Here is a 16,180-nt window from a genome sequence, read left to right on the forward strand (position 1 = left end):
CTGAGTCGGCCGATGGTGGACAGTTGAACGCCCACGGCTGATTGCACAGCCGTAGAGCCAGAAGACGCTGGAGCTGTTGAACGACGATTGACAGGGCGACAACCATCCACACTCGCGTTGACAGCAAAAGTCCAACGCGGCTACTTGAATCTCTACGGCGCGCACGCCGTGTAGGCAGCACTCGGAAAAATGTAAACATACCGCGCGGGAGCGCTGGGAACAAACGTGACGTCACATCCGCCTAGCGCTCCTCCTCACCCGCCGAAATGGTCGGTTAATTCCTCCCCTGAAGGGCAGGTTGGTGAAAGCAAAGGCAAGCGCCTTCGCTGTTCATGGCGGATTAGTGCTGTTGCGACGGTTGTGGAAGGCTTTGGATTTACAAATACTACGGGGGAAAAATGGGTTGCGAAGATGAAGTAATGAAGATTGCTAAGCGTTTAGACAAAATGGCATCTGGTGCCAGCGATGTAAGTGGCCACCGATGCGCTTCACTGGCATTGCCTGTGTGTCGCGCGTCCACACGACATCCGTCGGTTTCCCGCTAACAGAATTGCGTTAGCGAATGATGCATGGTGCAGCAGTAAATTATGTATTTGAGATCAATGAATATTCATTTCAAGCGTTCACGTGTGTTCTTTTCTCTTGTTCATTTATTATTTTTCTGTTGAGGCACTGCGTTCGACGCTACAGCAGCAGTCCCCGCTGAGACGCGCATAGATGGAAGAACGCGGTAGAATTTTCGCTAATAGCAATTTCCGTACTGCAGGACCAGGCACAGGCGTTGGACCTGCTCAAGAACTTACAAGAGCTGCCCATCACATTGGAAATTCTCCAGGTAACGCGGCTTTGTGCACTTAATTGGAGAGCACGCGACTTGCAGTGGCGTGCCGGACCAGGCACTTTGAGAGACTTGCAGTATGCAAAGGATCATCGCGGACTTTTTTTTTTTTTTTTCGCTTGCGGTATTTAATTTCTGCAGTTCGGAATCTCCTAGTGCTGTGACGCTGGTTTTGGCGTACAGACACGCGCAGGCAGATGATGTCAGTGGTCATGCTCGGCGTACTGGCCGGATCCCTCCTCTAGTCAATGCGACCTTTGCATCGTGAGGCAGATCAGTGCTCGATCGCAGCTGCGGCAAGGTACCGAAAGTTCCGAGTTGCTAAACTTTTGCAGACGACGCCCATGCGGCATCGACGAACGGGTAATCCCGTCTTGAAATAAAGCTTCCCAGGTTCTACTCCATCACCAGCGCTAAAATTGCAGGATTATGTTGGAGAAGAGTTTGTGTTTCTTGCCGAGTGCAGCATTGGTTGGGGTGTGGAGTGGAGTTCGCAGACTGATGGATTGTTGCTACAAAATGGCCTTTTCGACAAACGCGTGTAAGCATTCAGCGCTTTTTCGTGGCTCCCTTAGGAGTGGCACCCCCTAAGTTCGTGGTCGCTGTGCTGCTGAGCACGAGGTCGCGGGTTCGATTCCCGGCCGCGGCGGCCGCTTTTCTGATGGAGGCGAAAAGCAAAAACGCCCGTGTGTACGAGATTTCGGCGCACGTTAAAGATCCCCAGGTGGTCAAAATTAATCCGGAGCCCTCCACTACGGCGCGCCTCATCGCCTGCGTTGCGTCGGCACGTTAAGCCCTTCAATCAATCAATCGTGGTCGCTGTGCGCAACCTATTAGACATCCCAAGAACTGAAGTGTCAGATTTTTATCATGTATCTGCAAACCTCCTGGGCTGTTTTTAATTTCTATTCGTTCATGCCTTTGGGTAGGAAGGCAATGAAATGAAAGCACTCATAGTGTACACATCAACTTCATTGACCTGCTTTGATTTTGGTGGTTCGTGTATATTGAACCCATGAAAGGACTGTTTCCTTACATCCATGCATCTTCCAGCAAAGCCGTAATAGTTTGCTTCCTGGAAAAGGCATCGGGCGAAGAGACTGAAAGAGCTTCCAGTCATGCAGGGACGACATCTGGTGCAAAAATGTTCTCAAACTTTGAAAGTGCTATAACTAGCCCTACTCAAGACACACTGCGTTTTGTTTGCTTGCATCCAAAACAATTTTCGTGCCATGTTAAAGCATCTCAAAGCTATTTACTGTCGCTTGGAATAGAAATGCAGCTTTACAAGATTTATTTGATTCCTGTGAGGACAGACGAATGCAAAAGAAAATTCAGTGCCTCATTGCAAATGAGCAAAGGGCAACAAAACTCATACTGCGAGTCACTTGAACCTCAAAAACCTTTGCCCCATATCTGGAACACTGTGAGAAGCCTTTGAACACCTAATGCAGCAATGACACCGATTCACTGGCTTGGTGTTTCATCAGACAAGCGGCCATGGTGGATCATTGTTGCTTAACAATCACCCCAGGCCCCTGCCCCCCAGCTTTTCTTAGCCAAGTGGAGATGCACATCATCCCCACTCTATAAGACTCGTGCATGGAGCTCCCCTTTCCCAGAGAAGAGCTAGTGGGTGCACCCGCTATGGGCCAACATTTACCTTCACCAGGACTTGCATATGCTGCATGTGCTATTTTGGTCAAGAAGCCCACAGTAAGACTGCTTGTTTGCTGAGGGCTAGAGATTTTGGTTTCAGTTCGTAAACCAGCCAAGTACGGCCCTAGTCTTTGCTAGGGCCATAGCCAGAATTTTTTCTGGAAGGGAGGAGTTTTGCTGAAACGAACACCAAGTTCCACTTATGCGCTGCGTGGAAAAAACTCGGAGGGGGCTTGAACCCCCAAACCCTCCCCTGAGGCTACGTCCCTGCTGTAGTGCTAGAAAGGTGCACCCAAAAATGTATCTAGTTGCAGACCGTCTATGGCACAACCTTACTGCATTATGCTTCCTGTGGCATCCCTCAAGGAAGTGTGCTTAGCCCTATGCCAATACTGTTATTTCCAGCACTACTTTAGGCCACAGTACACCTCTTTATCTGCGCTGATGGCATTTGCATGTGGGCTTGGGGTACCATTTTCTCGGCATTAGGACAAGAGAGCCACAACAGTTGCGTATTTGTTCTTGGATCAACAAGGCCTCAAAATTGCTCCAGAGAAGTGTGTGTTCTTTTTTTAAATAACGTTGCAGTGTGGCATTTCTTGAAAAAGCTGCCCTATTTTCTACAGTAAGGGTCTTCTAAGCATTATCGATCATGATTTATTCTGGTAAATAAAAGGGGGGGCTTACTGCAGTTTTCCAGCTACTCAGTCATGGCCGACCTCGTGTTTGTCACAACCATGCCTCTGCCTACTGCACCCATCACACTCGCTAACTTCCCATTCTCAGTGCAGACTTTCTTGGATGGGTGCTGTGCCCATTGCAGTTCACAAGGGTGTGGAAGTTTTACTGCAGGTCTGCAGGCTCATGTGAACAATTGTAGAGACAGTGCCAGTATGTGGCGCAGTGCATTCACTTAATTCGATTTTTTTTACTCTCCTTACCTGCCTTTCTTTTTTTTCTTTTTGCGTATTTACTACTTTGTGCTCACTTTTTCTCTTTTCCCGCGTGCAGGGTAGAAAACTGTTGCTTCTCTAGTTTAACTTTTTGCCTTGTCTGTGCTGTTCTTAGTTCTTTCCAATGCTGCTATGTGACATGTGCATGTCCGATCCATTCCAGGCTTGTCTGTAGCCTAAAAGCTTTGAAGTGGGTTTTGCTTACCTGCACATGATTGTTGGTTTCAGCGGACACGCATTGGCATGACAGTCAACTCCTTGCGCAAGTCCAGCAGTGATGAAGAGGTGATCACTCTGGCCAAGGTCCTCATCAAGAGCTGGAAAAAGCTGCTCTCGGGCACTCCTGGCTCCAAGGAAACGCCAGCAAAGGAGCCGGAACCCAAGCCGAGCGCCTCGGCCAAGCAATCGGCGGCCGTGAGCAGGCCGAATGCCAAGCAGACCTCCTTTCCCGCAGACACCACCAACGCCGTGCGCCTTAAATGCCGCGAGCTCCTCAGCAGCGCACTCAAGTGTGATGGTGAGATGCGTGGGACTGTTGGACAAGTTTTTCTTTCCCCCCCCTTTTTTTTTGTTTTTGTTTTGTATATGCACAGTTAAGCAAGAGAAGGCGAGATGTTGTGATTCATTGCAAACAGGGATGAAGTAGAATGTAAAGGGAAATTTGTACCCTGGATAAATTTGAATGAGGAGGTTTTTACTGTGGATCATAATCCGAATTTCCCTTCGGTGTAACCCTTGTACTCCTGAACTAAATGCCTTCAAAAGAGCGCACTCGCACTGAGCTCCTCCGCAACTGGTGGGGAAGATATCATTTCCGCAAAAGTTCTTGCTCCTGCCTTCCAGCAATTAATCGAGAGCTTTGGCTGAACTGATGAATGTGGGTTCATAACAAGGCAAGGGCGCATGATCATCGCACTTTTTGTTATCTGGCAGCGTTCATTTCCAGTGCCCAAGCATGTGTGGGACCATAAACGCAATGAACATCTCTGTTTTATTTGAAAGAACTAGCCTTTGATAAAGGTAGTGTTCAGAGAGAAAAAAAATCACGAATAACTTATAAAGCTTTAAATTCCCAGCTATGCAAAGTTTGCGGTTACATCATTGGGAAGTAGTAAAAACAGTTGTCAATTTGTTTTTATCCTTGCTAGAATTCAAGGGGTTCGACCAAGCAAAACTACAAGCACCAGTGCGATTGCATAGTAATGTTTATTGGCGGCAAAGTTGCTTTAAAATCGGCATGATTACGTGGCAGCCATGGTCCCTAAAAGTGCTGTTGCTTGGCTTAGTGCTTCTGGATGTCCAAAGACCTTGTGATGTGATTGGGGATGAGAGGGCCTTGCATGTCTGGTCACTGTGAAGGCCAACTCCCGCTCCACCTGTAAATTTTTGGCAAACAGCGTTAGTGATTGCTGATAGGTTGGGCACCGCCTTGGTGAAACACAAACATGCTAGTGGGGAAGAATGCTTTGAAGCACTGTCAAGGAGCCAGGATGTTGCTGGGGGTGAGATAAACCTAGCACTAAGGGAGAGATAAACCTAGCACTAAGGGAGGGCTGACACCAAATTTTTATGTTCTGTTTTTATTGCATTTATTGGTACTTAATGGCCTAGCAGTGCTGAAGCAGAAATTCAGATGCTTTAGCATGTGATAATTATTTATGCAGAATGACATTAAAATTGTCAGTTTGTGTTTAAATTTCTTTGAGCCTGGAGGGTGCGTATGGCATAATCGCGCCGTGGCTTCACCGTTGAGCGCCTTAAAGTTTAGTTCAGGGAGCCAAGTACTTCTATTCATACTCTTTTGTAGCTGATGGGTGTTTGAGATATAGCGTTTTTGTAAGTGAGGTTGAGCTTGTACTTTTCAAGTGTCCTTTCAATGCTATCTGCTCTCTCTGGCATTTGTTTTTTTGCGCAAAATCTGCTATGTGTCATTACAATCCCGTTCATTGTTATTGTGCTGCTTTGAATAATTTCAACACGGTACTTGCGCTACTCCTGGTGACTAATTGATATTTGTGTGTGCTGTTGTTTGCCTTGCATCAACATCTTGTCACGATGCACTAACCTATTTATGTACATTTCATGCAGACATGCCAGAGGGATGCGACTTGGACGGTCTGGCAGCAAAGATTGAGGAAAATATCCTTTTTGCTTGTCAGTGCATGCTACCAGAGTGCAGCCTGGCTGGTGCCCCTGCTTGCCCGCACCTTCTCAACCACCGAGCTGCCCAGGTGGACTCTGGAGTGATCGGTTGTAGCTAAAGGGACACTGGGGCTGAAAAAAAGCTGGCTAATATGGGTGAATCGCTGTGCTGGAAATGCAAATGTACCACTTCTTGAGTTGTTTTAATGACGCAGCAAGTGCCAGTAGTGGAAAGTGTTGGGTAACAAAGTCGGTGTTGAGCATTCTTTTTTCTACATATTTGTATTCAGTTCCGTTAGAAGCTTGACAACTTGAACACCCCGACTGTTCGTAGCTTAATCCACTCTTGTCAAGTCCAAGGCATGTGATTAGCAAAACAGCTGTGTTCCCTGTTGTTAATGAAGATTAAGGCGAAAAGGCGGGGCGGGTGTGTTTCGAAGGCAGTGTATTGCTTGGAACAGTGCTTGTGTTAGTACCAATCAGCCTTCATCCAAATAACCCGGAAAACTTCTTGAGCGACTCGTCGTTGCCTTAACGCCCTGCACGCATCTACACCGAGTTTGGGGACACCAACATGAAGTACAAGAACCGTGTGCGGAGTCGTGTCTCCAACCTGAAGGACTCCAAGAACCCAGCCCTGCGATTGAATGTGCTACATGGTGCCATCGACCCTGAGCGCATCGCCCGCATGACTGCAGAGGCAAGTGCTCCATTTGTGTTTTCCACCACTCTTGTTCCACGCATAATTCGCAGCTTCTTTTTTATCATGTGTGCATTTCACGATATTCCCTTCCGAGATAGGTACAAGCCCGACACTTCTGGCGCCATGAAAATCATCGATTAAACATGCTGATTAAAAAAATAATGCCCAGAACTGAGTGAGAAGAATATTTTACAATAAAAAAGACACGGGGGGTTAGAAAAAAATGTTGGCATTGCTGGGCCTCGAATCCGGGACATTCGCTCCAAATCCCACAATTCTAACCCTAGGCTATTGAGGAGTCAGAATGGCGGAGCTCTTTTAGCAGTTGCGTAAAAGAATGGGAGGAGTACTCCAAGTGAAGCCATGGATGGGCGCAGGACATGCCGGGCCTGTACCCACAAGGGAACGGAATATCGCATATGTTTCACAGTTCTGAGTAGCTGCTGGACCTGCCTCGCTTAAGGAATTCAGCCTATGGTCCTTGCACACCTCAGCACCCCTAGTGTGGTTCACTAAGGACATTGCTTCGCGTTGACGCAAACACAGTGTACTTCAGAAGGAGCTGTAAAAAAAGACTTTTGTAGTATTCTTAAGTGCTCGGTAGACAGTGTGAAAAACAGCACTCATCTCGTGGAGTGACCGTTCGAAGAAAAACTTGCGGGGCCGACACTGCAGTGGAACTGCTGGTGAGGCAGCAGTATGGCCGTCTCTGTTCTCAGTTCGTATCGAGCTGGAAGTGTTCACCCGGAGCGTGTGGTGCAGGAGATGGCGAGCGACGAGATGAAGCAGCTGCGGCAGCGCCTGACCAAGGAGGCCATCAACGACCACCAGATGGCGGTGACCGGGGGCACCAAGACGGACCTGCTCAAGTGCGGCAAGTGCAGGAAGAGCAACTGTACCTACAACCAGGTGCAGACACGCAGCGCTGACGAACCCATGACCACCTTCTGCTTCTGCAACGAGTGCGGCCACCGGTGGAAGGTGGGTGCCCGCCTGTTCCTCTCCCCTCCGGCCGCTGCCGCTACCTTTCGCACCACGGGCCCTGCCAGGCCCTGCTCCTGGCTGCCGTTTGAACGCTGCCTCCTTACTTACCGTATTTACTCGATTCCCACGCGCACCTTTTTTCCTGAAAAATACAGTGTAGACCGCTTATAACGTATGTCGCGGGAGCCGCAAAAATCCGCACTATAAGCGGTACCGCACTATAACCAAAACGTGCGCGAATTCAACCAAATCGCCACCTACCTCTCAAGTCATCCTAAATTTTTTATCACCCAAACGCACAGCGCCTAAAAACGAAGGAAGGGTCTTTATTTCGTATTATTTTTAACATCAGCCGCTGCTGCCAGGTCTCACACGTTGCAAAAGCGCGGCCTTACAAACGGCGAGTGCGGCTTTAACTTCTGTTGTGGTTGTATTTTGAAAGACCATGGCTGCGTTTTTTGCGTCTATGAAGATGCCGCAGGACATGATAAGAAAGGCCAGCGGGATTTTTTTTTTTACCCCACCTTGCGTAACACGATGCCGAAGGCGGCTGCTTATCAGCGCAACGTACTGGTGGTGGAAATCTTCGCGCGGCTTCGCTTGTTCGGGAAGAGCGGTGGCTTATCTGCACAACGTTCTAAAGCGTGAACCGCATGGAGCGATTTCTCACGAAAACGTGCAGCGGACGCCGCGCCTCGCGGATACAACTGACGTAATGTGTGCGGCGCGGTAAGAGGCGGCAACATGGCGTCGGCACTGGCCGTGAAGCTGTGCAGGCAGCTCCAGCGACCACTTCTAACCGCTCGCTGAAATGCCGCACGAGGCGCAAGCGAAGATGCTCATGCAATAGAAGAGCTGATAATGTGACCGCAAAGTGGAATATAAACTGCCATCCACGCTGCTAGTGAAAGCGCCCATCAAAAAATACCGCGGCGGTAAGCCTAAACTAAAGTCCCTTCATCTGATCGAGGGACGTAAGCCTAAACACTTCTGGCGTGGCTAGCCGGCTCGGAGCGCTTCGAATCTCCCGCCTATGCTCCCGCCATTAGGTGCGCGTCTTTCCATTGGTGCAAGTCGTCATGCTCCTCCCACAGCCACGCGAAGAAGCCACCGCGAGCGCGGAATCGTAGACGCGAGCATGAAAAAAAATGCACGCGCAACGCCGATGTGAACAATACGTGTGCGAAAACGGGCCATGCGGTTCACGATTAATAAAAACAACTTGTCACGCGCTGACGGGGAGTCGGTTACTATCTTCCGAGGTGCATCAAGCAAAGACAGCTGTGGTTATCACGTACGCGCGAACTAAAGGGTGCCTATTTTTTTCTTCTGTGTCGAAGTTAGCAGAGAGCAAGGGGTGCGCGCTGCGTCAGATGGCCGATTTCATCATTTATTTTTTTTTCTTTTGCTACCCTAAAACGATGCTCCAGCGGCGCCGGTCAATCAGCAGACCCGCCGAAAAACCGCACTATAAACGGTATTGTGGTTCGGCCAACCGCATCTTAACTCTTTCGGGACCGCCGGAAAAAGTGATGAAAAAGGGAGGTCTCGGTACAAATTTTTTTTTTTTACATAAAGCAAAGGCACCATCCTGCCTTAGCATATGCCAAAATGCAGCTAATTATATGTTCTTTTACATACAATACCAAGTTTTACTTCAACACTGGCGATAGAACCATGAAAAAATCTGAAACTAAGAACTTCGTAAAAAAACTACAGAAAAAGATAGAAAAAAGCGTAAATATAAAAATATTAAAAAAGAATAAAATTATTTCAGGATATACAAAATCTAACACAATGCTTTGTTTCTTCATTGAAAAAGTTTGATGCGGCTAGGTGTAACTGGTTTTTGTTTTGTGTGTGATCTCTTTGGCACTAGGGCCACGGCTAAGTCGTCGCACAGGTACTCGCCGGGCTCTTGTCTCGGCGAAAACTTGATCCGTTTCTGCGCTGGTGGCAGGAGATCACCACCATAGGTAGTTAACACCCTAGAGAATAAATATAAACCAGCCAGAACATAGTTCGAGCGCACATACCTACTCCAGAGCCAATTGAAACCGAAACCAACACCCACCTTTGAGCGCGATTTGATGTTCCAGGCTGATCGACACCCGAATCCTCACTCGAGCTGAAATCCGATCTCTAACGCCGCATTTCGACTCTTCACTGCCACTCTCATCGTTAAAATCCTCAGTAGAAGGCGAAGATATGCGAGCCGAGACGAGGCGGATTTCTTATCGCGCTTGCACGAGTATGACGCCATGTTTGTTTACATTCGAAACCACTGCCCGTCAGAATAAAATATCTGACGCGTTGCCGCCTGGCGATAAAAAAAGAAACTTCACAAAAGAGAAAACTCCAGTTTTCAAATTATCTCCTAGATGTCGCTAGGTGTTCCATCTAGCGAAAATTTGTATTCTGCAGGCTCGCGAAACCATCGATCATATGTGATCGATGGCCTATGGAGCGGTCCCGAAAGAGTTAAGCGGTATGCTTATGCATTGAGTTCTATGGGAGGCAAACCGGTGGTCACAAAAACCCGCGTTGTATCCGGTCCCGCACTATAAGCGGTTACGTTATAAATGGTCTACACTGTACGCCCAAAATCGAGTGCCAACCGAAACAGCGCTAGTGGTTGCTTATCATGCATTATCGACTTAGTAAGGCAGCCGTGATTGCAGTTCTTCAAGCTAAGCGTCAACGATTGCGCAACCCGCAGCAATGCTAAAATAATGAAAAGGAAACCCAGAAGAGGCTTTTATGTCTTTATGCAGAACGAAAACTCACACGCATGCACAAGAAAGGATGCACATGCATGTATCCTCCTGGTGGGGGGTGTGGGCACCAACGTGTTGTCAGCGAGGTGCAGAGGTCATGAGCAGCCGATGTGGAAGGCTCTGTGGGGCCTTGCCAGTGCTTCTTGTGCTGGTAAAAGTTAAAAAATAGACGCTAGCAGATAGCAAACGCCCGTCTTCAGATAGTAAGCCCCTGCTTTTCTATACTTAGCTACGAGAAAGGGGACAGAGCAGTGAGAACCTACATAGTACCGTGTAGTGCGCCCGTTCTACAGGGATTAATATTCCGTGACAGGCTCCCGCTGAGCATTTCGAAAGATATTTTTCCGATATTTCGTGACTTGAATTTGGAAGGGCGGCCCCCGTGGGTGATCTATTATCAAGTATGTTGCTGCTAGCAGTTGATGAGGGCCACGTAGCCCGATAATAAATGGTGATTGCATCAATAAATGGCCAGCGCTTGTCCCATTCAGGGAGCTTTTGCTATTTTTCCTTTTTTCAGTCTGAAAAATCAGGTGCGTGTTAGAATCGAGGACACGTTAGAGATCCTAGTAAATGCGGTATACCTTTCCCTGTTGAGCTTTGTTAAGAGGCGTAGGACCATGGCCATCAACGGTGTATTCTGCTCTCTGCCAACCCTGCCCACACAGCCTCAATAGTTTTGCTTTTGACAGGCTCATCTGTTCTGCTTACTCAAACCGAGCAAAATGAAAGCTTGAAATAACTGTCACAAAGCTCTCAGGCATGTCCCAACATTGCAACCCTGGTTTCAGTTGGTTGGTTGGTTGACTGATTGATTGATTGATTGATTGATTGATTGATTGATTGATTGTAGGGCTTAACGCGCTGACGCACCGCAGGTGATGAGGTGCGCCGTAGTGGAGGGCTCCAGATTAATTTTGACCACCTGAGTATCTTTAATGTGCGCCGAAATCTCGTACACAAGAAGGTTTTTGCTTTTCGCCGCCATCAGAAAAGTGGCCGCCGCGGCCGGAAATAGAGCCAGCCTAATTTCGATGTGCTGCTTTTGTTCTTTCTCCTGGCAGCCATTTCTTAATTGGCTGTAAAGGCGAGACATATGGGAGCATTCTCACAATGGCTGCCAATCTTGCTGCTTGTTTCTGCCTGCAGTTTCTTTCCTTGACAATCCCAACAGCCATAGCAGTTGTGCCTGGCTTGAAGGGGCCATGCAGACAAAATACAAGTTTGTTTTATTCGAATGATTTCATGTTGTAAGTCCCCCTTGCACTTGTCCGGCAGCAAATGATGCAGTCTTCGCTGAGAAATTAATCAATTTAGGTTAAAATTTTGATTATCCCTCTAAATCATCTGCTTTTACGATGTCAGCAATGAAGTCATAAGTGCGCGTATTCAAACAAACTTCCGCTGCGTCATTCAGCTCTGCAGCCTTGCTTGCCATCAGTCCTCCCAGATGGCGCTACCATACTCATCCACGAACCGTTGCCGTTGTTGCTTTGTTTTTGACCGTATTTGCACCTGGCTCTCTCTCTTTTTCTTTTTTTTTTTTTTTTTTTAGAATTGAATTGTTTCATGAAACGTGAGGTATTCTCGACAAACGGGGTCACGTAAGACAACGTTGCTTACGCCAATCGGCCCGTGTCGTGTAAGACACCTTCGAAGTGGCGGACTGCGGGGCAGTTAAATCAAGCATAGTTCACCCAGTACCAACAGCAGTGCGCATCAGCACTTCTATTCTTACGTGTATTTTCGTAACTTTCATTGTTTGCCACACCATTCTTATTGCTGTAAAATGAATATGCATTACATTTAAGCTTGAACAGCTCAATCGGCAAACTTGTAAGGCGTGCCTAATTTGCGGTTTTTTTTTTTTTTTTTTTTGGCTTTAGTCAACCGCACAGCTGGGCACATATGATTTCATAGGTTCTGTTGCGGGAAATGAGCTAGTAGGTCGGATAGCCATTCCCTTTTTTCTATTCGAGCGAAGTGTGCGTTAATAGTGGTGTGAGTATGATTCTAATGAGGCAGTCTTTCGAATGAACCATACTTGTGCTTTGTCTGCCTGGCCCCTCTAAGCTCGGGCTTTGATGATAAGGGAAACTTAAGCGCGCTCAGATTGTTGGCATTTAGTTTTGCGCCTGCCGTGATTTAGTCATCTTGGCAGTGGATGCAGACACTTTACAGGTGTTTGCAGTATTGTGTGTCCCATTTAAAATGGGTTCACGTTGTGTAGGCTGGTACAGCATTGGCATACTGCCCAAGGCAGGGACTGACATTGACTTCCCAAGGGCACACCAGTTGGAAAGCTTGTAATGTTTTGTCTATCAAACTTTTTAAGCTATTATTATTATTTATGCTGCTGTTCAGTGAAAAAGCGTTTTCCATGTGTAAAACTGCTGCTGCATTTTTCTCTCTTTTCAGGTGTAAGTGTAAGTTTCACTGGGTTTCGTATTTTTATTTATGTATTTTTTAATTTTTGCAGACTGAAATTTGATATAACCATTCTATTGTAGAAGGGGATGTACTTCGTGCTTCGTCTGTGAAGCATGAAGCTCTCTACCGTGAGGCATAAACGAGTGTCCCGGTGCTTTTTAGTATGTGTTACGGAGCGCTTCAGTGCGAGGCGTGAACGAGTGTCCCGGTGTTTTTTTAGTACAGTTGAACCTCGTTATAAGAGACACTGATGTAAGAGACAAATCGGTATAAGAGACACTATTCACCCACATGGTTGGCTGCCCTATCTTTCCCATTAAATTGACCTCTTTTATAACAGACATCGGATGTAGAAGACAGTTGGTTATAAGGGACAAGTCATCCTTGAACTTTAATCAATAATCTCACATGTAACAGACATTTTAACTCCAGATGCAGTGCCACCAGTCACTAAATGCAGTTGCTTCCGTTGTGGAAACAAAGGTGGACGACAGGCGCCTGCAGTCGCTGTTTATTATAACTTCAGCAAACACACAGTGCTTCAGTCAGCTATAATATGACGATGAGGAGCCCTGCCAATGGAAATGCAACTTGCAGAAGTGGTTGAAGCTTACTGCCATCCATTGAGGTGCGACCGCACATGCGGGCTCTCCCATTCGCGTAGCTCCCAATCAAGAAGCATTGCAGATTTTGGGTCCTGCAAGCGTAATTAATAGCCTGAGCACACAGCGGGAGAAGCTGTGCGCTCTGGCTATTCATCAGGCTTGTGAACTCAACGTCTACAATTCATCTTCTAAAAGCTTGTGGAATCGGTTGTAAAAATAGTGTAAATACAGTCATAAAGCAAACAAAGATTCAGAACTGTTTCATAAATTCTGGGGGCCAAACATAAATTAGAATGAATCTTTTGCAACATGCGTTAGCGCTCTTTTGAGCTTATTTTAGTCATACAGTGCCCACATTGAACTAGGGTCTGATTAGTAAGTGAAAACATGGTTCCTTGCTTATAAGAGACATCTCATATAAGAGACACAAACTGCTCCCCAGTACGTGTCTCTTATAAAGGGGTTCAACTGTACGCGTTACTTTCTAGTGTGAGGCGTAAATGAGTTTCCCGGTGTTTTAGTACCGTGACTACATGAGACGAATGACGATTACGACGACGATGACAGGAGACGCCAACAGCCCCTAAGGGGCTTCACCCCTAAAAACCGGTCGGGCCAGTCACAAACCGGGCAGGTGACCACCTTACTCTTAGGGTTTGTTGATATGAAATTTTAAATGGTGCCAGGGGTTGGGGCTGTTGGCCTGTATTGGAAATATTCCTCGACTTAGGGCAATCACTGCAATTTACGGTCACCCTGAATTTCCGCTTTTTTAACTGTGCATTCATTGCCAGAACTCTTGGTTCTTGATGGCTAGTGCCCCATGCTTGCGCCGTGTGACCTCAGTCGATGCCATGCTTTTTCTGTGCAGTTTTGCTGAGCCCTGGGCGACAATGGACGTAGCCGAGTGGCCCGGATGGTGTCGCCAGACCAGCGCAGCGTTTTCCTCCGTTCATTTCGACGCTCTCCTCCTGCTTGGCTCATGTTGCATGCTCAAGACGTGTGTTGTAAAAAAAAATGATGCCGTGTTCCATTCGAAGCAAGCTACCATTGCATTTCCTATCCCACCGGTTAGAGCCAGCTACCCCGCTGTGGAAGGTTGCACACTAGCCTAGCGCCCGCTCTTTTTTGGCTGCACTCTCGGACAGCCTGCCTCTCGCGGCTAGGTCAAGGGAGACTGCTTGAGAAGAGTAGAAGCCAAGTTCACTTTCAGTGATGGCAGCACGCTTTCCCACAACGCTGTGTCTTTTTTTTTTCTCTCTCTCTCTCTCTCTCTTTCTTTCTTTCTTTCTATTAGTCTTGCCAGCAGGTGGCTGCTGTGCATTGTTATTTTGGAAGTTGGTGGGGTATCACTGCTTTGCTCCCAGTTGACGGTGCAAAATTTGAGCCTAGTTCACTAGCACAACACAGTGAATCGTGGATGAAATGTTGATTGTTGTACAAAATTTGAGCCTAGGTTTGTAGCACATTACGATAATTTGTGGATGAAATGTTGGTTTTTCTTAAAAGAACAGAGGCCTGTTACAGAGCCTAGTAGCTAAGTTGCATCTGGTGCTACGATGGCATGCTGCATCGTGTCTTTTTTTTTTTTATATATATATATATGCTACAGGCAGTCGTAGTGTGTCCTAAGTTTAAGAGTGGTAAAGGAGTTGTTGCTTCACGTTGGGCCAGGGTCGCCCAGACTTGAGCCTGCCTCACTGTTGTGGACATTTCTGGGGAATCATCGATGGCAGGCCTCTCCGCTGCTGCCAAGGGGCTCGTTACAAAGTGTGCATGCGTCGCCAAGTCATCCCAGCACCCCGTTTAGTAATACAGTGATTGTACATTACTCCCTGGGTGTCTGTCGTGAATCTTTCACATGTCCCCCCTTCATCTTGGGGAGGCGGTCTCTTTGCAACATACAAGGGAGCTGTCTGGTCCACTCTAGTCCTGGTCAGAACCTTCACCGCATTATTGCAGACTAGGGTACCAAAATAAGTACCGCTGATGATGTGTTGAACTTGGGAGAACAGTGCAGCTGTCCATCAAAGTTGGAGGCTAAACTGCAGATCACATCCCTCACCTTTTTTTGTTTGTTGAAGGGAGAAGCTGCATAAATATATTTGCTAAATAAACAAGGCACCAAATTTGCAACAGCATGCACCAAATAAATTCATTCTACACCTCTACTCTGCTTGCCTTGCATCTCTAAATGTGCCCGCCACCATTTTCACTCCGGTAATGATGAGGTTTTTTCGTGGAACTCGTAAGAAAGACATCAACAAACTGCACAACTGGGCTTTGAGAGAATTGAGATTGCAAAGGTGGCAAACATAACGATCAATCACCATGCTGAAAGGGAATTTTCATAGGTTAGCATTTTGACTTCGAGGGTTAATCGACCATATTTAGGGGAATCCCCAAGGCGGAGTGAGTTTCTGCGAAGGAAAGTTTGACATCCACCTCGATGCAGCCTTATGGCTACAAATGTAAGCTGTACAGCTTTCTCGTAGCTTCACAGTTGAAAAATTCGTCCTGGTCCAGGATGAAGCCGTAAGGCTGCATTGAGGTGGATGTCAAATTTTCCTTCACTGACTTTGAGGGTATGGCGGGCTGCATAGCTATGTGTACATGGATGCCAAAATTGCACATAGTATCGGCTTTCTAGCACATAGCACTTGTGTAAAGGGGACTAATGTGCATCCCACAATGTCGTACACTAGACATTGGCTGCAGTGTATTAATTGCAACAGTTGATCTCACAAAAACACGCCTGGCGAGGAGCGCACAGCTGCGTTGCTGCCCTGTAGCGACAGCTGATGTGCTACATGTAGATGCTGGTGCCTCAAATCGGCCAGATGTGCTAGGAAGTGTGCTGTGCTACTGTCCCACTCATGCCCCACATCATCGCAGCCCTCAGCAGCTGCCTGGACTAAAGGCCCGTTCACACCTGCGACGAAAGAGAGCGGAAGCGACGGAAATTTGTCGCTTTCGTCGCCTGGCATTGCTTTCGTCGCGCGACGAGAGCGATCGGTCTCGACCAATTTTTTTCGCCTCCGTCGCGCCGTCGCTTTTGAAGCGGAAATAGGAGGCGAGACTTCCTGACG

General features: G+C 47.3%; 1 protein-coding gene across 1 annotated transcript; it reads left to right on the plus strand.

Annotated features, from left to right (window-relative positions):
• The first annotated feature begins 298 nt into the window (after positions 1-298).
• On the plus strand, positions 299-14,922 carry LOC144159667 (transcription elongation factor A protein 1-like). The gene is made up of 7 exons (XM_077691293.1): positions 299-467; positions 767-835; positions 3,679-3,967; positions 5,539-5,589; positions 6,138-6,292; positions 7,058-7,276; positions 13,963-14,922. Exons 1-7 carry the CDS (start codon positions 399-401, stop codon positions 13,969-13,971), a joined length of 861 nt encoding a protein of 286 aa, XP_077547419.1. The 5' UTR covers positions 299-398; the 3' UTR covers positions 13,972-14,922.
• The last annotated feature ends 1,258 nt before the right edge of the window (positions 14,923-16,180 follow it).

The sequence above is a fragment of the Haemaphysalis longicornis genome, unplaced genomic scaffold, assembly GCF_048455015.1.
Source record: "Haemaphysalis longicornis isolate Haplotype H1 unplaced genomic scaffold, Haemaphysalis longicornis Haplotype H1 scaffold_10, whole genome shotgun sequence".
Lineage (NCBI taxonomy): Eukaryota > Metazoa > Arthropoda > Arachnida > Ixodida > Ixodidae > Haemaphysalis > Haemaphysalis longicornis.